Source organism: Symphalangus syndactylus, chromosome 7 (assembly GCF_028878055.3).
Source record: "Symphalangus syndactylus isolate Jambi chromosome 7, NHGRI_mSymSyn1-v2.1_pri, whole genome shotgun sequence".
Classification (NCBI taxonomy): domain Eukaryota; kingdom Metazoa; phylum Chordata; class Mammalia; order Primates; family Hylobatidae; genus Symphalangus; species Symphalangus syndactylus.
This window is the reverse complement of record NC_072429.2, coordinates 43,889,003-43,911,854: the sequence shown is the minus strand read 5'-3', so window position 1 is coordinate 43,911,854 and position 22,852 is coordinate 43,889,003. Positions and strand designations below refer to the sequence as shown.

The window sequence follows — 22,852 nt, the reverse complement described above, 5'->3', positions numbered from 1 at the left end:
ATTTCTCTTCTCCAGAAGCATATACTTGAAAATAGATACTTGTTGGCATGGATCTTTAACAAATCTTCATATACAATGGTCAGTAGAAACTAGACTATACCTACATCAAGGTATAGAAACCCAAAGGAGATAATGTTCCCAGGTTTTAGAGTACTCTAGCTAAGCAGAATAGATGGAGCTTAGCTTCAGTTGGGTTGTCAAAGGTGCATTAACTGTTTCAGTCTTCTGAGGAGCCACAAATCAGACATTTAGTGCCCCTTGTCTGCTTGGGTTGCTCCTGGAGAGTTGGGTTCTATTGTATTAAGGTAGATGCTCTTGAGAGGCTTACCTGAAAGCATATAAATTTGAGATTGCTAATCATAAGACAAAGCTATGGTCAAAGTGACCTTTCAGGGCATTGCTCTTGCCTCGGAACCTCAGTCTGATGCTAGTGGGCAACTGTGAGATCTGTAGAAGAAGGCCAGAGCAGACTGACCATTTCTAAAGGGTGAATTGCATGCTCTTTGCTTCTGTCAGTATTGAAGGTATTTATAAACCATAATACCAACCACTGGAGTGACTTGGTAGTGATATACATTTGCCATTGCCTAGAAAGGTAAAAGGGTATTGGAACATCCTTTTAGAGGCAAGATAGAATAGTACACCACTGACCAGCTCTGTATCCTTAGACAAACTGTGTAACCACTCTGGGTCTCAGGTTCCATATCTCTAAAATTGGATAATACTAGACCTCATCCATATGGTGGTTGCAAGGATTAGATGTTGCCATGTGTGGCACTTGGTAAGTGCTAGGTAAACAAAACCATTCCTGCTTAGTGCTGTGACTGAGCCACCATCTGATTGCTTCCCCACCCTGGGCCGCCTTTGTTGGGCCCTGTAGTCACAAAGGCCTGGTAAGCAGGATTTGTTAGCTTCATTTCAGAACTCATTCTCTTTGGCTCATTAACCCAAACGAGACAGAGATTAACAGCGTGGCCTCAGAGGAGCAGGTGAGTACACGCTTCTGGTGCCTTTGGCTCATTGATTACCCTTCTCCAATTCAGGGAATGCTTGAGTGTTCCAGGAAGGGGTCTCCTGAGACCCAGGAAACCTTGAAAGAAAGTAGTTTGGCACAAATTCATCTCCTAATGAAGGAGGGCTGGAAGTCTTGCATTTTACTATTCCTTCTGGATTTTGCCAGCTATAAATAGAAGCAAGTTTCCCTTGGGTAGAATGTTTGAATTTACTAGGAGAAATGCAGGGATCAAGGATGGCTGAAAAAAAAATATTTGCCAAAATGTGGTCTTCTCTTCTGCACTTCCCTTGCCCAACTTTCCAAGGTTAGTGAATGCCAGTCACCATGGATCGCTGGTCCTAGCTATTACACTGTGACCCATTTCACTCACAGGTCACAAGGCTCTGCAGGATCAGATTGCTGCCCCTCTGCCCTATCCTCATCTCCTACCCCTCTCTGCATTGAACTGATTGCCAACCACACTGGCCTTCTTCCTTCAAATGCAATGACTTTTCACCTTCCAAGGACCTGTACTTTCTGTTGGCACTAGCCCCCACGTCTTCCCAAGGAGGTACCCCTCATCATTCAGGCCTGGCGCAAAGGTCACCTCTTCCCAGAAGCATTTCCTCACCTAAAGTCCACAATACACCCCCGCTATTTTTTTTTTTTTTACTTTCTCCAATGTACTTATCAATATTTGAAGTAATCATAAATGTGCATCTGCTTATTTCTGTTTTCTTCACTAATTGGAAAGTTTTATGAGAGCAGAGATTACAGACGTCTAGTTCATCTGTATCCCCAGCACCTGGAACATTGCCCGACCATTGTAAGCCACAGTAAATATTTGCTAAATGCATGGATAAGTAAACGAATCGCAAGCAACATGGGAAATTACTATTTAGGAGGTCTTCAAACTTTTCAAAGCCGCTATGCCCTTGTTCAATAGCCACATGAGTAAAATGGATAAAAGCCAAGGGAAGGGTCATTTGGTCTTAGCTTCTCTCCAACCCCTTTGTTTGTGCAGGTGCTGTGGGGCTCAATTTGGAAACCATGATCTAGCTGAAGTTCATTTATATAGATGATAAAGATGCTGCTGAGGGAGAGTGGGCCACTGTGTTTCCTCTTTTAAGTAGGGATTACACAACCTCTATGTCAGCCTCCACCTAGACTTGGTGGTGACTTTTGCCCTCCCCTCAAATTCCACGAATGTTAAGCATTTCTTTTCTCAGTAGTAGAGTCCAAAGCGCTTGCACTGTGTTGTGCTGTTTCAGTATATTTCTTTGGCACAATCTCATTTGATGCTCACAGCAGCTCTGGCTGAGTTAGTCAGAAAAACCTATCATCGCCCACATTTTATAGATGAAGAAATTAAAGTTCAGCAAGATGAAGTTACCAGTGGGGAAGCCCAGGCCAGGATCAAAATCTTTTGACTCCTTATCTCTAGAACTTTTAGGTATATGCATTGATGCCTTTTCATTCATTAGACAATCCTCTTTAAGTACAGAAACCTGTTCTCTTTATCCTCATCTTTCTGACCTTTAATAAGTGGCCTGGTAGCTTTAGTTTTCTTTAGAAAATTAATAATAAAATGGGATGATTTGTTATATTTAGAGCTTGATAATTCGAAGACCTTCTTGGGTGACTCCTTCAGTTTACGGATGAGGCAATAGATGCCCAGAGAGGCTAAGAGACCCAATGACACAAAGCAGCTGAAGGGCCAAGTGGGACCTCTTGACCAGCCATTCTCTGTCATATTTCTTAAGTGAAAAATCCCTTTCTGGATTTAATGGTTCTTTTCAGAGGTAGTTGCCTTGGTTTCTTTAGGGGTTAAATAAGTGGTTCTCAACTGACAGTAGCCATTAGAGTCATGGCTATTAAGATCAGGTTCACCTTATGCCTTTCTACACCTACAGAACCTTAATGACCAAAGAAGGGTTTGGGGTTTATGATTTTTTTTCATTTATTTATTTAAGACGGAGTCTTGCTCTGTTGCCCAGGCTGGAGTGCAGTGGCGCGATCTTGGCTCACTGCAAGCTCGACCTCCTGGGTTCATGGCATTCTCCTGCCTCAGCCTTCCAAGTAGCTGGGACTACAGGCGCCCGCCACAACGCCTGGCTAATTTTTTGTGTTTTTTAGTAGAGACGGGGTTTCACCATGTTAGCCAGGATGGTCTTGATCTCCTGACCTCATGATCCACCCGCCTGGGCCTCCCAAAGTGCTGGGATTACAGGCGTGAGCCACCATGCCCAGCCGATTTTTTTCTTTTCTAAAGTAGAGGTTTCATCTTGTTTAATTATGACAGCATATCAGAGATGGGCAAACTGTGATCCACAGACCGAATCCAGCCCACCACCTTCTTTTGTAGAGCCCATAAGTCAAGCATCATATTTACAAACAAACATCTATAATTGACTTTATAAGGAATGCTAACTTTGAGCACCAATTAAGCTAAATATCAACCTCTCTTAAAAAAAACCTCATTCTTCTGATTAGTAGGTTTGCATTTCAGAAAATCATACTCAAATGTTATTAGATTTTAAATTTTGTCAAATAACTTATGAAAATTTACTTTCTATCTTGTTGTAGAAGTACCTACGTAATGTCATTGATTTTGCCTCTTGGCCCACAAAGCATAAAATGTTAATGTCTGACCTGTTGCAGGAAAAGCTTGCTGACCCTTGCAATATGTCATTGTCTCTTTTATATTAGGCATTTGCTTTTTCTTTATTGGGGTACTTTCCCTTTTTATGATTTACATTATTTAAGGGGTATCTATGGAAAATATATATTCTCCTTATAACATTCAAATTTCTAGAAGTATGTAGAGTAAAAAGCAACAGTTCCCACTCCCCAGTATTAACAGTCACCAGTTTTTGTTGTAAAGGTCCTGACTTTGCCACTAACTAGCTGTGAGACATTAGTTAACCCCTCTAGGCTTCATATTCTCCATCTGTGAAACAGTGATAATAACAGCTCCTGCCCAACAGAATTGTCATGTTAGTTATTTCAGATCATTCATGTGAAATGCTTAGCACATTGCCTGGTGCGCAGTTCATGCTTAATGATTTGTAACTAATTTTAATTTTTTCTCTTTTCTATTTATGTACACATATACATTTACTTGCTTTCTTAAAAAGAGGGAATTTTTTTTTACACAATAAAGTTGCACGATGATTCTGATGCACACACACTTAAGAACAGCTAAAGTAAATACTGAGAAGTAGATAATTATTGAATGGGTTCATATTTGGGAGCCAGAAATTACCTTCCACTTCATGGTGCAAACTAGGGAAAATGAGGAAGATAATGGTTTTCTACAGTGAACCTATAGGGTGGTATAAAATGCACACAAGTGAATTTTTATTTTTATTTTCCAGGTCTACAACTCGAACAAAGACAGCCAGAGTGAAGGGAGTAAGTACAATGCTTGGGTAACCTTCTACAGCCAGGGTTGGGAGTGGGCTTTGAGAAATTGCTACTCCAGGTGTGAACCACCAGGCGGTGCTGTGGGCATGTTGGGTTGGCCCCAGTTCCCGAGTGCAGTGGGACATGCCTCCACCCCAACTTTCCGCCAGTGACTCCAGAGGGACGGTAAGTGAGCCTGGCTGGCAAGGCTGTAGTGACACCTCGCATTGAAATAATGCGTCACACTTTACAAAGCATTCTCGTGTGCATTATCTCCTTTAATCGTAGGTCTTAAGACTATAGCTCGTCACCACTTAAAAGTTACTTAGTACAACAATACTCAACTCCCGGAGAGCCTTATCCTGTGGGAAAGCCAAAGTTGCTCTTGCCTCCAGCACTGTCTCGCTCAAAGGACTGGAGAGGCAATAACTATGTTAGGTGATTTCTTAGTAACTCTGTTTTCTTTGTGGTCTCTTGGGGGAGGAAAGAATGGAGATGAATTCTATGGTAATATTCCTCTCTGATGGAAGTGTCCCTGGGCAGCCTCTGTAGACTGTAGTGCATTTGCCCTGCTGCTGCCTGTGAGCACTCTGGTTAATCATGATTTCCAAGGGTACATGTAACCTTGTAAAGGCAATGGGATTAAAATGAACCTGCTACTGGTAGAATGTTTGGGCTGATGTCTCCTTGGTGTATAGGAGAAAAAACAAAATCCTTCCAGGTTGCTGCAAGAGTGCAAAGGAAATCCTGTCACTTTGCTTTGTAAAATCCACTTGAGAAAAAATTTAAAGGTTGCCCTACTGTGAATTCCAGTTGTGTGAGGAAAATCAGTAGAACAGTGCCTCTCCATGTGGACCAAAGGATGAAGTTTTTTTTTGTGAAAGCCATTTTAGGACAGAGATTTTCCCCCCTTTCTTTTCAAAATATAATTTTTTACCCATGAGTTTTGTATGAAATATTAAGTAATTTGGAATGCCTGCTGTGGGTAGGTTGAGAGGCCTTTACGAGATGAAAAAAAAATGTTCCCCTCCACCCCCAAAGAAAGTAAAATGAACAAGGGAAAAATTTCAAGTAAATATGCAAGGAAACGAAGTAATTGCACCCTACCCCACCCCCAATTAGGTAAGATTGTTTTAGAGCACCTGAAGTCAACTCTGGCTAACTGAGGCAAAAACAACAGTAACAATAATGAAGGAATATGTAAGGCTGTATGGTGGCTCATAGTAAGGTCGGAGGAGCTGAAAAGCTAGGCTTGAGAATAGACGAGTTCTAGAGACCCAGGAACCCGGTGAGAAAGGGTCTTCTGGATAATACGATAAAGCTCTAAACTGTTTGTAGTCCTTGCCTCACCTTTCTGAACATTGAGATTCCCAGGCATCAAGTTGGTCTAACTTGGGTCCACCCAGGGAAAAACTGTACATTTTGATTGAGAGTTTCAAGACTGCTGCAAAAAATGGGAGCAGAGTAGTTTCCCAGAGGGAAATCAGGGAAGCCATCAGGACCAGAGGGGATGGATGCCAAACAGGCTACACTAACAGATACTCACACCTGGCCCCGCCTGGGACACACTGCCTCCATAATAAAGGACCCAAGAGTGGTGGGGGAGGAGAGGCATGTGATTGGAGACCTCCCCCTACACCAGCCAGAAGTTTACTTGTAACTTGTGACCTTATGAACTACATCTCTCTACTTGGGATAAATCCCAATAGATATGAAAGACAACCATGGTCCTAGTGGTGGGCATCCCAACTGGTTCTGATATTTCTTAAGGCATTTCAAGAATATGCTTTGGAATCCTTAAAAAAGTGACCACCCTCTAACTCCCCAATGGCTTATCCTAAAGAAATCATTAGAGTGCAAAGATAGTTTGTACAACGAATAAGTTTGTTGGGGCGTTGGTTATAATAGCAAAGAATGAGAGACAATCTAAATACCAAATAGGGAGTTGGCTAAATAAATGAAGGAGTAATACACAGCCTTTACAAAGAACCAGAGAGGGCTGGATATATTTGCAGAAATTGTGTTGATAGTTTGTTAATGATTCAAATTTTTAAAAAATTAGGCTATAGAACAACATACATAATAACATGCATTACTTGACCTCCCTCGAGAAAAGAATAAGACAAACAGTTTTATTTTGGAAAATATAAGCAGTTGTGACATTTTGCTTTTTGCACCTCATTATTCACAGAGCAAAGAGAGTTGCTTGCCTTGGGTGTCTAATGATTCTTCAGTCATTACCCTTTCATCTAGCACACAGGAGATAAACAGATGGGTTAAAAAAATTGGTCACTTTTGCCAGCGCATTGGCTCACGCCTGTAATCCCAGCACTTTGGGAGGCCGAGGCAGGCGGATCACAAGGTCAGGAGTTCGAGACCAGCCTGGCCAACATGGTGAAACCCTGTCTCTGCTAAAAATACAAAAATTAGCCAGGCATGGTGGCACACGCCTGTAATCCCAGCTACTCAGGAAGCTGAGGCAGAAGAATCGCTTGAACCTGAGAGGCAGAGGTTGCAGTGAGCCAGGATCGTGCCATTGCACTCCATTCTGGGCAATAGAATGAGACTCTGTCTCAAAAAAAAAAAAAAAAAAAAAAAAAATTGGCCACTTTTTCAGGAGTCATTTAAATAGGAATTGTTTTTTTAGGGTATTGATTGATTTCTAAGCTGGCAAACCAGTGTAATGGTCTGGTTTAGTGCTTCCTCACCCTTTTTTGAGTTTGGACCCTTTCCCACGTGGTACAGGTTCTTAGCTTCCCCTTCTTCGTGGGGTTGTTGTACTGTATCTCTTGATTGCAGTAATTTGCAGTTTAATGCAAACCCATGGGGCTCATCTATCACAGGTGGCGCTAATGCTCTGGGTCTTGATTGTTCTGCAACACTCCTTCTGTTTATGACACAATCTAAACTCTTTTAAAGATATGAAGCCAATCTGATCTGAATTTAAGAGTGAGGCACTGCTCTTCTTAACCAGATTCCAAATGTCTAGAGTCCAAATTCCAAATGTCCGGCATTTTCCTTTCTAGGAAATGTTTTGGTGGGAATTTCAGTGCAAACATTTTATCACAGAGCCAGGATGTTCTGAAGGAGCAGATAGCAAAAGGGAATTTCTGAATTCGTTTGCTTTCATCTTGAAGTTTCTCTCAGGGCATACGGTGCCTGTGGAGTATAAGACAGGGCCATAAGTAATGTCTGTCAGCTGCTGGTATTTTCCAAATGACCCAGTTGCCAGGGAGAGGATGGCAGCTGATAAATATATGTACATTTCTTTGCAGAGCCTTTTCTTCTCCTCTTCTCTATGCTCTGTTTGGATCTCAGGTTTAGAGAGATGAATTCATCACACTCCCCTGTTCATGGCACATTATCAGCACAGGTTTCTTGATTCATTCATTCTTTCCTTTTGTTTCCCTTTATTTATTCATCCATTCCCTTTTAGTTCTTTTTTCTAAAATGTGTGTCTTTTATCTTCCTGTGTTCTTAATAAATGGTGTGTGTTAATAAATGGCTCTGGGTCTTGTTTTATTTCTTACTTTGTGCCCTCATCATTGTGTTAGGAGCCATTCGTATTCCTCTGTGTCCTTTTATGCTGTGGCTTCTGATTACTGCATAATTTGTGGTACACAGCACTTTGTATCTGTTTTTGTAGAGATGTACTCCATCTCCTCATGCCTCCAACTCCTCATCACCACTCACACCACCACAATGGACATCTTTGTACATGTCTTCCTGTGTGAGAATTCCTTTGGGATACACCCACCCAAAGCATTGCTGGCCAAAGGCTATGCATATACTTAGTTTAAGCACTCTCTTGTATTGTTTTCCAGAGTGGTCGATCCACAGTCCCACCAACCCTATGTGCAAATTTCTCCATTCCTGCCAACTCTCACTAGTATTCAGCTCTAATTTTTTGCCAGTCTGATAGGTGTAAAATGATAGTTCATTGTTGTTTTAATTTGCATTTCTCTGGTAATTAATGAATTTGAGCATCTATTCATAGGCCTGTTTACTGGGTTTCCTCTTCTGTTAATTGCCTATTCATGTCCTTTGCCCATTTTTCTATTTCAGTTACCATCTTTTCTTTTTGATATGTAAAAAGTTCCTACCGATTCTAGATACTAATCGCTTGTTAGATTTAGCCAGTTTAAGTATGTTCTCATCTTGTCATCTGTTTGTTAATACATGGTATCCTTCTTTGACTATAAAGCCTTCAAAGCCTTTTTATGTATTCAAATAATCTCTTTTTTGCCTTCAGGTTTATGATTTTCAAGTTGTGTTTTGGAGAAGTCCTTTATGACCCATGTCACAAAGATGTGTACCTATGTTTTCTTTTATTGGCTTTATGAGTGTGTCTTTCACATTTAAGTTTCTAATCTAGCTGATTTCCAACACTGTATGAGATGTTCCGTGAAGATCCATTCTTATTTTTATCCTTGGGAAGAGTTAGTTTTCCTATCAACATCTACCAAGCTATCCATTCTTCCCTTGATTGATTTGTAGTGCCAGTGTTCTTGCATTTTAGGTTTGCATATTTTAGTTCTGTCTCTGAGCCCTTTATTCAGGTTTTTTGTGTAGCTGTTTTTGTCCCAATACCTCTCTGTTTTTACTAATAACTTTGAGGCAACTCTTAATATCTAGTTATTTAAGTCTTCTCTATTTATTCTCCCTTTTGAGGTTTGACTTGGGTATTTATGAGTCTTTATCCTTCTGTATAAAGTTTCTCCCAAAATAAAATTTTTCTTTGGGATTGCATTGAATCATACAGGTTATTTGGAGGAAGCTGACACCTTTGTAATACTAAGTCATGTCTTCCAAGGGCTTTGAATGTCTTTCCATTTATTCAGACCACCAGTGTTTTTTATTAGGATTTTATTTTTCTGCCTAGAGATCGTGTGTGCTCCTGGTCAAGTTAATCCCTAAATACTAAATTTAAAAACCAGTATTTTATTTTGCCAGCCCTGCTACCCATGGGGACCCTTCCTGGGTTTGCTTCTAGAATGTCAGGAATCTATATCAGTGACACTAGATTCTCTAATTGGCCAAACTCTTACCTAGTAGAGAAGGGAAGGGGAAAAAAGGAGTATTGGTAATAAAGAAGAAGAAAGTATGATTTTGTTTCTTCTTAAGCTTTTTTTTTGAGGAAGTAGTCACTGCCAGCGTCAGTCACCTAGTTATCTGATACTTGTCATTGATTCGCCCCTTTTATTATTACAAAGAACAAGACTTCCCTGGGCAAGAACCATTTCTCCCATCTCACCCCCTGCAGCCCCATTTGCCATATCTCCCGATGTCTTTTTGTCTTTTTGCTGTTCCCTACCTTTGGGTACAAGGTAGGGAATATCTTTAGGGAGTTTTAAGATTTACTCCCCAAAGACTATGAGAATTGGTTCATTTTTCTTTGTAATGAGTCCAGGTGGGAAGCAGGATGAGAGGCCTGTTCTCACCCCAGGCTGCTATTGTCCTGCAGTCCCACCCGAGGGAAGGTTAGAAAGCCGAGAATTTGTCAGAGAGAACACACCAGTCCAGTGCAAGGGAGTAAGAGAAGAGCAGGCTCTTACAGTGTGAGTTGGTCTTTTCCAAGTTTGACGTTTTAAATAACAAATGTGACTGCCTACTTAACTCTAAAAAGATTAGTTTGTTTACAGGAATGCTGCCCTCCCACTGTTTCTCCAGCTGCTTGAAGGCTGAAGTCTGACAGATTGAGGCAGAGAGGGCTCAGTATCCTAATCTTGACTTTGTAGTGCCACTTTCCTCCATGTGGGTATTAACTCAGATCCCATAGGTTAATCGGGTTATGTTGAAAGGAATATGCTGAAGTTGCTGCAGGCGTGCCTTCTCATGCATGTCAGGACCTGGCTCAACACTGGCCATCTGGCTTTTCAAAATGGCATTGTGTAGTTCACTCCACTTCTCACTCTTGTTCAACATTTTCCTGTTACTCCCACCTGGATCTTGTGCTGGACGAAACTGCAGGAGTCCAGGCTTCTGTAGCTCTTCCTTCAGTGAATGCCTCTAGAAGTTCTTGGACTCCTGGCCTCACGCGATCCTTCCATCTTGGCCTCCCAAAGTGCTGGGATTATAGGCATGAGCCACCACGCCCAGCCTTCTGGGAGTTCTTAAGGGCAGGTGGCACTGAGATATATGAGTACCGAGAGGTAAGGACACTCATAACTAGAACACACATCTGTCTCTACCTTTAAAGCTCATGTGATCTGCTGTGGAGGTTCAGACCACAGGGGAACAATAGACAGATGGCCCAGTTACATTGTGTGGGTGTATGTCATATTCATACCATCTACAGAAGTACCAAGGGTGCAGACTACATGCCCAGAGCTCATGGATTTGAGAGTGAGCTCAGAGGGGGATTCCATCTTGGTTAAAAACACTTAAAAAATGGAAATTTCCTCCCTTCTCTCTTCCCCAGAAGAAGAAAATATAACACTTCCTCTTTGCTTCCAAGTCCTAATCCTTTCTTTCCTTCCGGTTTGTTTTTAATCTAGTGCTTTTTTTTTTTTTTGAGACGGAGTCTTGCTCTGTGGCCCAGGCTGGAGGGCAGTGGCTCGATCTCGGCTCACTGCAAGCTCTGCCTCCCGGGTTCACGCCATTCTTCTGCCTCAGCCTCCCGAGTAGCGGGGCTACAGGCACCCGCCATCACGCCTGGCTAATTTTTTTGTAGTTTTTAGTAGAGACGGGGTTTCACCATGTTAGCCAGGATGGTCTCAATCTCCTGACCTAATTATCCGCCCGTCTCGGCCTCCCAAAGTGCTGGGATTACAGGCGTGAGCCACAGCGCCCGGCCTAATCTAGTGCTTTTATAAGAATCCTTTATATTTGAATAAAGATGCTGAAGAACCCACTGCAGTTTGCCAATTTGTCATTTACAATGGGAAGTGGGGAGAAGAGCAGTGATTGAAGAAGGAAATATGAACTCATTGTAGAATATTACAGAAATACAGCAAAATGATTTTGCAACATTCAGTCAAAAATCATGGGTAGTATTATTCCCAGAGATATTTCCTTCTTGCCTTTTTTAAATGATGTCTTGTATGTATTTTGTTAATGTCAGTATGAATTTTAATTTAACTGGCATTATGTTGAATATGCTCGTTGTATTCTGCTTTAAAAATTACAGACATTTTCTGACGTCAAGAAATGTTTAGAAGTATCACCTGTCATGGTTGTTTAATATTATGTCATAGGACTATATCTTAATTTGTTGAACCATTTATCATTGTTAGACTAATGTTCTTTCCAGGTTTTTGGTATTATGAATAACATTGGCCTATGTTATTCATAATAGCTTCAAAAGTTATTAATTTCATCAGTTATTGGCCTTGTACATCAGACTTTGTACATATCTCAGATCATTCTCTTTGGGTAGATTCTGCCACGTGGGTTAGAGAGAGGGTTTGCATGGGGGAGTAATGTGTGGCTGGCGTAGAATAGCATCCTGAGTGTAGAACCTTGGACAGGTAGTGTGCCTCTCTAAGCTTCCATTTCCTCTCCTGTAAAATGGGGATAATAATACCCCTGCTTCATAAATTCATGTGAGAATGAAAGTTCAGCACATTAGTATCTGCACATTAGTTGGTAAGTGCCTAATTACTCTTGTTTATTACTCTTATCATCTGGCCAGGCCAGTTACTCCCACGACAAAAGGAAAAGCCCACTGGAAAGGAAAAGCCAGCTGGATTGGTAACACTGCTCTTGAAGGGAGGAAGACAACCTGCTACTGTTTCTCAGTCTTGGTGCTTTATGAGTGTTCATTCATTTAATCCTCGTTACTGTATTTCTCAAAGTGGGGTGTGCACACCGCTGGTGGTACACTAGGTCATTTGGGAGAGTATATTTTAAATTACCATTTAGATTTCTATATTTATTTTAATGTGTATTGTGGGGAACATAAGTACTCTTAAATCCTCTGATTTTATTTTATTTTATTTTTATTTATTTATTTATTTTTTTGAGACGGAGTCTCGCTCTGTCGCCCAGGCTGGAGTGCAGTGGCGCAATCTCGGCTCACAGCAAGCTCCGCCTCCCGGGTTCACGCCATTCTCCTGCCTCAGCCTCTCCGAGTACCTGGGACTACAGGTGCCCGCCACCACGCCTGGCTAATTTTTTGTATTTTTAGTAGAGACGGGGTTTCACCGTGGTCTCGATCTCCTGACCTCGTGATCCGCCCCCCTCGGCCTCCCAAAGTGCTGGGATTACAAGCGTGAGCCACCGTGCCCGGCCGATTTTATTTTATTTTATTCATTTTTTATTTTATTTATTTTTTTGAGACCCCCGTCACCCAGGCTGGAGTGCAGTGGCATGATTACAGCTCACTGCAACCTCTGCCTCCTGGGCTCAGGTGATTCTCCTGCCTCAACCTCCCTAGTAGCTGGGATTACAGGTGCCTGCCACCATGCCTGGCTAATTTTTTTTTATTTTTAGTAGAGATGGGGTTTCACCATGTTGGCCAGGCTGGTCTCGAACTCCTGACCTCAGGTGATCCGCCTGCCTCAGCCTCCCAAAGTGTTGGGATTACAGGCATGAGCCACTGTGCCCGGCCAATCCCCTGATTTTATAAATGTTATTGCTTAGCACAGGAGTCCACTTTTTTAGTAAAGGGCCAGATAGTAAATATTTTTATTTTTTTATTTTTATTTTTATTTTTATTTGAGACGGAGTCTCACTGTGTCCCCCAGGTTGGAGTGCAGTGGCGCGATCTCAGCTCACTACGAGCTCTGCCTTCTGGGTTCACGCCATTCTCCTGCCTCAGCCTCCCGAGTAGCTGGGACTACAGGCGCCTGCCAACACGCTCGGCTAATTTTTTGTATTTTTAGTAGAAACGAGGTTTCACCGTGTTAGCCAAGATGGTCTCGATCTCCTGACCTCGTGATCCGCCTGTCTCGGCCTCCCAAAGTGCTGGGATTATAGGCGTGAGCCACCGCGCCCGGCCTATTTTTATTTTTATAGGAGTATTCAACTCCGCTATGGTAGTGTGAAAGCAGTCACAGACAATATGGAAATGAGCAGGTGTGGGTGTTTTCCAGTAAAACTTTGTTTTACAAAACAGGCAATGGTGAATTTAGCCCAGGGACTCTAGTTTATTAACCCTTGGCTTAACACAAGGCTAAGTTTTTAAAGTTAGTCTAAATAGGATGGCATGAGGTTGTGACAGGGAGCATGAAAGTGTCACACGATGGGCTGCCATTTGCACAAATGCTGTTTACAGCAACCGAGTTTCCAAAGGAGCTCACAGGCTTAAAGAGGTCAAGGGAGCACAGTTGAGAAGTAGTGAAGCTCATACTCAAACCCTGGCCTGCCTCATTGCCAGGGTAATTTTTTCCTGTGAAACTTCATATGCTTGAAATCTTTGATCCATTATGCTGTCCTGTTCATATGTGGTCCACCCATGGGGGCTGGAAGGAATTTCATCATCAGACTCCAACATCTAACCCCTCTAGTTCTTTGTGGCTGAGGGGCCATCCCATATTCCTTCTCAGTGCGCCACCTCATTAGAGCCCTCAGTGGTTCCTCAAACACCTGTGCACAGTGCTGGGTGCACAAGGGTCACACATTTCACTGACTGGCTTCCCCAGAGTCAGAACCTTAGTGTGGCCCACCACTCTCCCACAGGGATTTGCAACACAACATAACGCTTTATATGTTGTTTCTGTACATCCACTCATCCTTCTTTAGGCTGTCATTCAGAGCAAACTCCCTGATGGCGTTTTATTCAGGTTTGCCTTGTTTTATGAGGACAAGATTGAGGACCAGGAGAGGAGATGGGGAGGGACATCATTACCATTGCTCTGTTGCCCATTGTTGGGCCTCTGACTGTACATTTCCTTCATCTCTGTGCCTTAGCTTCCCTTGATCTGTAAAACAGAAAAGGAGATTTAGGCTTGAAAACTGTAGGGAAAGCCTTGATGGGATCACCTGGGCCACTATTTTTAAAAGGCTTCTAAAGCCTTCAGCCATTACCAAAAATCCACCGTCTCATGAAAGCAGCAGAGGGCAGAAAAGAGGATTTTTTTTCTTTTGCTTCTAGTCACCTTTGGCCTTTTGCTGTTAGAACACCCACAGTTGAGAGGCAGGAGGAGGCAGCCACCGGTAACCAGGATCCTTTTGGGATCAGAGCCATCCAGAGGCTGCCAGGCCTCTACTGGTCGGTGGCTTATAAATAGAACATTTCCCCTTTTAAACCTGAGAAGAGTGGAAGGCATTAATGGGCACAGTGGCCTGGCCTCCTATGCACTGGCCCACGAGGCAGTCAGCTGAGTGCAGCATCCCCTCCAGCTTTCTCTCCAGACCTGCCAGGTCTGAGCTGATAGAGTTCAGACACCCTCCCTCCTTCCCTTGCCTGCGTTCCTTCCAGCCCTCCTCCCCACACCCTTTTTCTTTCCGCTTTCTCCTCTCTCCTGTTCATGCAGTTTCCGTGGCCACCACTTTCATCTTCTGAGCCACAGTCAGGCGAGGTGGTACAATTCTAGCTCTCCCTAGGTGCTGACTTTCTACACCTCACTTTTCATTATGAGTTGCCTGTGCAACACAGTTGCTGTGGTGCATTGAGCTGGAATTATATTTAGTTGAGCTGTAATACCCCAGCTCTAGAATAGCCCTGGCTCGGAGGGCAGGGGGCTGGAGAGAGAAGAAGGGGCAGGAACAGCTTGTTTTTGCAGATATTTTATTATTTGAGTTCCCAGCTATTTTGTTTGATGAGACCCTGGCCCCCAAAGCTATGACTGGTGATGGTACTCCTTGGACTTGCATGGATAATCAGAAGCCTTTCTGCTTGTCCTAAAAGACACTTAACAAATCCACCGTCTCTCTCAGCTAGCTTTAGACTGGCAGATGCAGCCAGTGTATGCCTTTGCCATGGCCTAATATTCCCCTTTCCCTCAGTGACGTGGGCTCTGTACTGACAGCAGGCTGCAGCCTGAGCAGGTGTGAGCCACCCGTTGGCATCCCAGTTTGGGCTTCAGCCAAGAGACAGTGAGCACGTCCCTGGCTACATCTTTAACCCCTAAAGCCCAGTGCAAGGGGTTATTGAGACAGAGACTAAAATATTTCCCCCACTGCCACCGAGTACAGGCTTCCAGTTATTGTGGTTAGTGTTTATTGAGTACATACTGGGGAGTGGGCAACATGTTCACTGCTTGATATACGTTATGTCATTTGATCCTCCTAAGAACCCTATGAGCTAGATACTATTATTGACACCATTTGCAGATGTGAAAACTGAGACTTCATTCTGAGGGCAAACTTGGTCACTCCCTGCACCGATCAGAGTTGTCAGAGCCTGTAGCTCACATTTACCATGTATGATTGAGCAGAGGGTAGAGTAGTGCTTAGAAGTGTTGGTTCTGGAGTATTCCACACATGGTTTGAAATCCCAGCCTCAAGAATTACTGAGTGTGTGATTTTGAGAAATTAATTTCTCCAGGCCTCAGTTTCTTTGTCTGAAGGTGGGAATAGTTTTAATAATTAAGTCTTCGGTTTTTTTGGAAGAATAAATGAGATTAGGATGGACATCCTTTGCTCAGGTGCCTGGTATTATCGGCAATGATTAAATGTTGCCCTTTATTCTTCTTATTACCAATAATGTCATCATTATCCAAAGCCAGAGCCCATTTATATAAAAGCGCGGCACTGTACAGTCTCTTTGAAGTTCCTCCAGGCATTGCCTTATTTGATTTTCACAACACCTGCATCTTATATGTGAGGGGAATGGGCCAGAGAGGTGAAGTATGCCCAGCTTACACAGGCAGTTTGTGGAAACACCAGGGCTCAAATCTTAGGCCTTTGATTCTGAATGCCCTCTCTTTCCCTGCCCTTCGCTGCCTCAGAGTTTGTTGTGACCAACAAATTGTTCTTAGAGTATTTCGAGGTAAGAGGACAGATAGGTAAAGGCAGGAAAGTGACCTGGATGGGCAGAGGCAGTTGGTTCTCTGTTTGAAACACTTCCACCTTCAGAAAGCTGGTGATGATCTCTTTCGGTTGAGAAATCAGTGCAAAACCACCGGGCCTCAAGGCAGAAGGGAATTGAGGCCACTGTGTAATTCATTCTCAGGATGTCCAGATCCCCATGTAGGAGACAAATGGTCCTGATTAAGCTGGTCGGTGTTACTGCAGTGTGCATTAAGCCTTGCTGTTTTGCTGCTATTCTGATTTGGAATTTTAAGGTGGACTAGGAGATTGCAGAAGTAGAAACCCACAAAGAAACTCCTTCCATCCCAGGCAGATGTATAGTCCTCAGCCTGTGCTGTGCAAGAACCTACGTGCTGTCACCTTGGATGCCTGTCTTTTGCCAAGAATTGGAACACTCTTTAGAACCTCCCTTGACTATGACTGAGAGCTGGTAGGTTTATTCCCATCCAGGCAGATTTTTGTTTCTGTTCCTGTTACCTATTTTACTTTACTCTATGTCTCTTTCAGCTTATTTTTCTGTGTGTTTGTTTTCAAGAAACAATGAAAAAAAATAGATGCCTTTGTATCTAGTAGGCTAGGGAAGAAAATTCTGACTAGCAGTATTCTTGCTTTGAGGTCAGGGTATGAATGAGATCTCTGTCAAACCTGTTTGTCTCATGCTTTCCACTGCAGGGACCCTGAACTCTAGAAGGTACCAATATATGCAGCCACCTGTCACTATTCGCGGCTCCTGGAATGTGGAGACTTTTGGCCTATCGGCTCCTCGTGTTCAGCTGGTGAAAACATGGGTTGTATTTATTCTTTCAGGAAATATTTATTGAGATTAGTCATGAACAGGGCAGATTGCCTCTGCTCTCATGGAGCATATACAATGAAAAGAAATTGACAACAAAGAGTAAGCAAGTAGACAAAGGTATAATTTCTGGTAGAGATGAGTGCTCTGCAAAAATAAGGGCCGGTGGATAGAGGATAAGGGAGAGGGGAGCGATTTTAGATACCTGGAGCAGGAAAGGTCTCTCTAAAGAGGTGACATTTGAGAAGAAACCTGAACAAAGGGAGGGAGGGAAGCATGTCAGGAGTGGGTAGATGAGTGTTGTTGATGGAGTGACCAACATGTGCAGAGGCCCTGAGGTGACGTGAGCTACTTGTGTTCTAGGAATATCAGGAAGAACAGTGGTGCCTGGATGGGAGGAGGCCCCGGGGGCAAGTGGTCAGGTAGGCTGGGGCTAGACCATGTGGGGCCAGGAGATAAGACTGCATTCTTAGTGTGAAGAGAAGTCACTGGAGAGTTGTGATCAGGTGCATGACATGAGCTGATGTATGTTTTTAAAAGATGACTCTGGCTGCTGGTGGGGAATAAACCCGTAGTGGGGTGGGCGGGGGTGGGGGGTGGGGGCAAAGTTGAAGCAGCTGGGAGACTGCTGTAGGCAGTCCAGGCAAAGGATGATGGCAGCTTGGATCAAGGTATTAGCAATGGATATGGTGAAGAGTAGTTAGATTCTGGATACGTTTTTAAGTTACTAGTGACTGGATTGGCTAATGGATTGGATGTGGTGTGCGAATTGGATATAGGGTGTGAGAGAAAGCAAAGATCAAGGATGACGTTACTGGAACAGAATATCTTGCAGGTAGAGTATGGTCCTCTCCCATCTCATTCTTTTAGCCAGGTTGAACATAGTGCATGTTCTGGAACACATTAGGACTTGAGCTCCCCAATTTACTATTTCTTGTCACCTTCATGATTTTTTTTTTTTTTTGAGATGGAGTCTTACCGTGTCACCCAGGCTAGAATGCAGTGGTACAATCTTGGCTCACTGCAACCTTTACCTTCCTGGTTCAAGCGATTATCCTGCCTCAGCCTCCCAAGTAGCTGGGATTACAGGCACCTGCTACCACGCCCAGCTAATTTTTTTTTTTTTTCTTTTAGTAGAGACAGGGTTTCACCATGTTGGCCAGGCTGGTCTCGAATTCCTGACCTCAAGTGATCCACCTGACTCAGCCTCCCAAAGTGCTGGGATTCTGGGTGTGAGCCACCACACCTGGCTGACTTTTTAAATATATACATATACTACTTTTATTATTAATTTACTTACTGGTTTTAAACCAATTCATCCCTTTTTTACCTCAGTTTATTTAAAAAAATATATTTTGCTATGTGTGATAAATCAGTAGATTTCTAACATTCATTAAAATAAATGTATAACTGAGAAATGTTTGTGAACCTCTTGGAATCATCCCATGTGCCAAAGTGGCACAATCCAGCATTCCATATTAAGATGCATAGCACTGGCAAATAGTTGTTGTCCAGCAGGGAATGTGGTATAGATACTGACAATTGACTAAATTAAGTCATTTTTGTTTGGTTTTGGTGGTAATAATTTTAATTGCTTAGTATATAGTACAGTGTTTTTCAAGCGGGGTTCTCGCATGTACTGATGCATAATTGCCAGGAGAGGGCCCAGAATCTGCATTTCTATAAGTGCACTCTTGTTCACTGGAGTTGAGAGCTGCTACTGGAATAGAAATGGTAATATCCACAGAACCCGATCCCCAGCCCCCAGTTCCTTTCTGACTATCTCCAGCAGAAAGCAAATAGTAGAAGAAGATGAGCCCAAGAGTCAGACTGAGTTAAATAAAATTTTGGTTCCACTACTCTCTGACGCTATAATCTTACAGAAATTCCTTAACCTGACTGAGCATAGGTTTCCTATCTACAAAATAGGGATGATGATGATGTTGATGATGATGATGTTAAGAAAATGATGCACCTAACTGTGTAGCTCAGAGCAATGTATTCTGTGCTCAGTAAGTGTTAGCTACAGTTATCATTGCTGTTGTTACCACTTAACGTGAGTCTGGCTTTCCTCATCATAAAAACTTAGCAGAGATATTGGGAAAATCAAATAAACTATAGTTTATTAATTTATTTTATAAACTGTAATGTATTATCCCTCATTACACTCATTAGTGTGAAAACACAGTAGTTATGAGTAAGAAGAGTAGCAAGACTTACCCCATGGGATTATCATAAAGATAACATGAACTTGAATATGAAAAGTATTTCATCAACTGGAAGGTTTCATTCAAATATTAGGATAAAGTAACATTGTAATATTGGTAATACTAGGTAATATTGGTAATGATCATGTACTGAATACCAAGTAAATCCCAGTTGCTATACATTTCATTTGACTCTCATAGCATCCTGTTGGGTTATCCCCATTATACAAGTGAGGAAGGTGAGCCTCAAAAAGGTGAAGCTAAGGTCATATCCAGCCAGAGGTGGCTGAGGCAGGGTTCTAATCCAGGTCTGTCTGGCTTTATAGCTCATTCAGTTTCCACTACCTACACTTCTGTCTGTGTGACTTTAGTTAATATTAAAGTTAGTTCACATTCCCTGAACATACCAGCCAGGGAGCAGAGAATAGTCTGGTGTAGGGATGGTGCATGGGGGTCGCTGGAGTGCTGACCTGGGATTAAAAATTGGCGTGGGTAACCCCCACAATACAGAATGCACACCCAGGCAATTAAGAACCAGTTGGCCACCTTTCCTGGGCCCCACTGAAGCTTCTGAGAGCTGCCATCATGAGGACAGCTTTCCAGGGGCCACAGCCCAGGGAGCCCTGGCAACCCTGGGGCTTCACATGATTAGGGGAAAACAGGCAAGCCCTTCTGGTCTTCCCTCTGTGTGTGTGAAAATTGGAAATTATTCTTCAGGTGGAATTTATGTTCATTTCAATGTGGGTGGTTTTCTCAATGGCTTTTAAGGGTGCTGAAATTGATTAAATTCAGAATGAGGGAGGCCAACCAGGCTCTATAAAAAGCAAATCACATTGGAAAATTGCGTAAATTTCTGTGGTGAGAACATGCCCCTGAAGTGGCCTGCTCACAGCAACTCAACTATTTCCTGTATCCATCCGTCCATTTGTGTTAGAAATCCCTTACTTCTCGTTTTTTTTTTTTCTTTTTTTTTTTTTTGAGGCAGGCTCTCACTCTGTTGCTCAGGCTGCAGTGTAGTGGCATGATCATAGCTCATTGTAACCTCAACCTCGTGGGCTCAAGCCATCATCCTGCCTCAGATTCTCGAGTATCTAGGGCCACAGGTTCACACCACCATGGCCAGCAAATTTTTTTTTAACGTTTTTGTAGAGATGAGGTCTCACCATGTTGCGCAGGTTGGTCTCAAACCCCTGGCCTCAGGCGATCTTCTTGCCTCATCCTCAAAGTGCTGAGATTACAGTTGAGAGCCAGGGTACTCAACCTCAATCCTCTTGTTTTTATGCATAACCTACAGTGCTTCCAGCAAATTCCATTTCTCCCACAAAAAAGGTTTGGTTTGTGTTTTTCTTTTTAATCAAAGGAAAATTGAGTAAGTTTCCTGGGGAAAAAATTCAGACTAGGAAAAACTTGTTGAATACCAGCTTTAGGGACAGTAACCCTTTCTAGTTCATGTTGAGGCTAATTCAGTAGATTAGCTCCTCTCCTTTGGATGAGGATTTCTCTCCCCAGGGTTTGGTTAGAATTCCAGGGATGCAGGTGTGGGGTCATTTGGGGGCATGTCCTAGTGTGCTATTTTTATAGACTATGTATATGTGTCCATCAGTCAACTTATAGTATGGAAAGTTTCTTCTATTCAAATTGGGTGATTTGGCCACTTCTTGCCAAATTTCTTGGTTTTCTGAGTACTGAAGGTTGGAGTTGAACAACCACAGGTCAGTGATTTTCAGAAGAGGGGCTCTTGAGCCTGATTAATCAGGTCTCTCGGGTAGCATGAAGCTCTAGCGGAGAATACTTGTGTTTTCCAGGGGCTCTCCTGACCCTCAGGCCCCCGGCCCCACTTGACCCTCATTTAGATGGCCGTTAGTGTAATATGGAGAAGCTCTCCTCTCAGCCCCAGCTTCACACCACGTGCAGCTCATTGATGATAATGCCTTGATGGACAAAATGCAGGAGGTCTAAAAGTGTCCAGGAAAACCTAAATTTGCTTTTGTCTCCTATGTTTCATGGCTTGGCTTGTGCCACTTTTGTTCTTCCTTTTACTTGGGCCCATTCTTGGGCTTTGCTGCTAGGTGGCATGCCTGTATTGATACGGGAAGGAAGGAAGTGGTTAGATCAGCCTATTCATTATTTAACCTTTATATCATCACAAAAAAATGAGAAAGCGGAGGACCAAAAGGTTAAAAGAACTCATCTACTCTCAGAAGGTTTATATCAGTTGAAATTGAAAGGTCATTTTGACACACTGCCCCTCGGCAACTCTCTCTACCATTCATTCACTAATTTACCTATTCATGTATCCAAAATGAAAAATGACACGTGCATGCACACACTTCCAATTCATATCCAGTACTATAGTTGATGGTAAAAGATAGAGCTGTAGTAGCCAGTGAAGTAAATATACCTGGACCATTGCCCTCATGAATAAGTATTCTAGTTTGGTAGACATTTTTCACAGAATCACATATATCAGTGTAAACTTGCAGTGGTGCATCATAGTCTGAAAGAAAGGTTGATGGTCCTGTATCTGAGTGCACAATGGGGGCTTTAACCTAGGTGTGAAGGTCTGGGTGAGTTTCTTGAAGAAGGGACACTTGAGGGTAATGTGAGTTGGGAGCCAAAGGGCTCCCATGTGAAATCCACAGTCTGTGCTGGGAAGAAAGCATGGTTAGTTGAATGTTCTTGAAAGACAGCCAGTGTGGCTAGGTGCTCAGAGCTGGCACAGTGGCCCCTGAAGAAACTGGAGGGCCAGGCAGGGCCCCATCACACAGAGCTTTGTGAGCAAGTAAGGATTGGGGTTATTCTCCCAAGGGCAGCGAGGTGCTGCAGGGAGGTGATATGCTCTGATTTTGTCAAGACCATGGGGGCTGCAATGCAGAGGGCAGACAGGAACAAGAAGTATAAGAAGACCAGCCAGGAGGTTAATGCAGTCATCCTGGCAACAGATGATTGAGGTGGGGACCAGGATGGTGATGATGATGATGGAGAAATTGGACAAAATTGAGAGGCATTAGAAGATACAATTGAGGGACTTGGTAGTAATTTGGATATGGGAGGTAAGAAGTAGGAGTGGTGCCAAGGGTGATACTTGTGATTTTGTTATAATTTTCCGACCACCTACACACCTTTTTTTTTTTTTTTTAATAGCTGGGAGAAGCCAGTGAAAAGTATCTCAGGTGAGGTCCCAGAAGCTTCAGGGCATGGCGTTGACCTTATGGTTGTATAGCAGTGACAGTTATGCTAAAATCCATGTCTGTCTCCCTGGCCCACCAGCCTCCTCCTTTTATTTATTTTTATTTTTTGAGACAGAGTCTTGCCCAGGCTGGAGTGCAGTGGCGCAATCTCGGCTTACTGCAGTCTCTGCCTCTTGGGTTCAAGCGATTCAAGCCTCCTTCTTTTAGATAAGCAAATAATTTGATTATACCTTATAGTTGTTCTTTTAATCCCTTTGCAGTAAGACAGCTAGTCTCTGGATGTAACCTGCCTCCCTCCTCCCGGGGTTCATATCCTAGGCATGATAGCCCAAGGAATCCTCTTCCC

At 43.0% G+C, this 22,852-nt stretch overlaps 1 protein-coding gene across 16 annotated transcripts in view; it reads left to right on the top strand.

Annotated features, from left to right (window-relative positions):
• The window catches only part of ARHGAP26 (Rho GTPase activating protein 26), a 473,272-nt gene that overhangs the window by 250,103 nt on the left and 200,317 nt on the right, over positions 1–22,852 (top strand). For all 16 annotated transcript variants that reach the window (XR_010121689.1, XM_055285812.2, XM_055285818.2 and 13 more), the window contains exon 12: positions 4,372–4,408. Coding sequence is in view for 15 of the 16 variants with exons in the window: in XM_055285812.2 (XP_055141787.1) it covers positions 4,372–4,408 (37 nt within the window). In the remaining variant the exon portion in view is untranslated. The remainder of the gene's footprint in view (positions 1–4,371; positions 4,409–22,852) is intronic.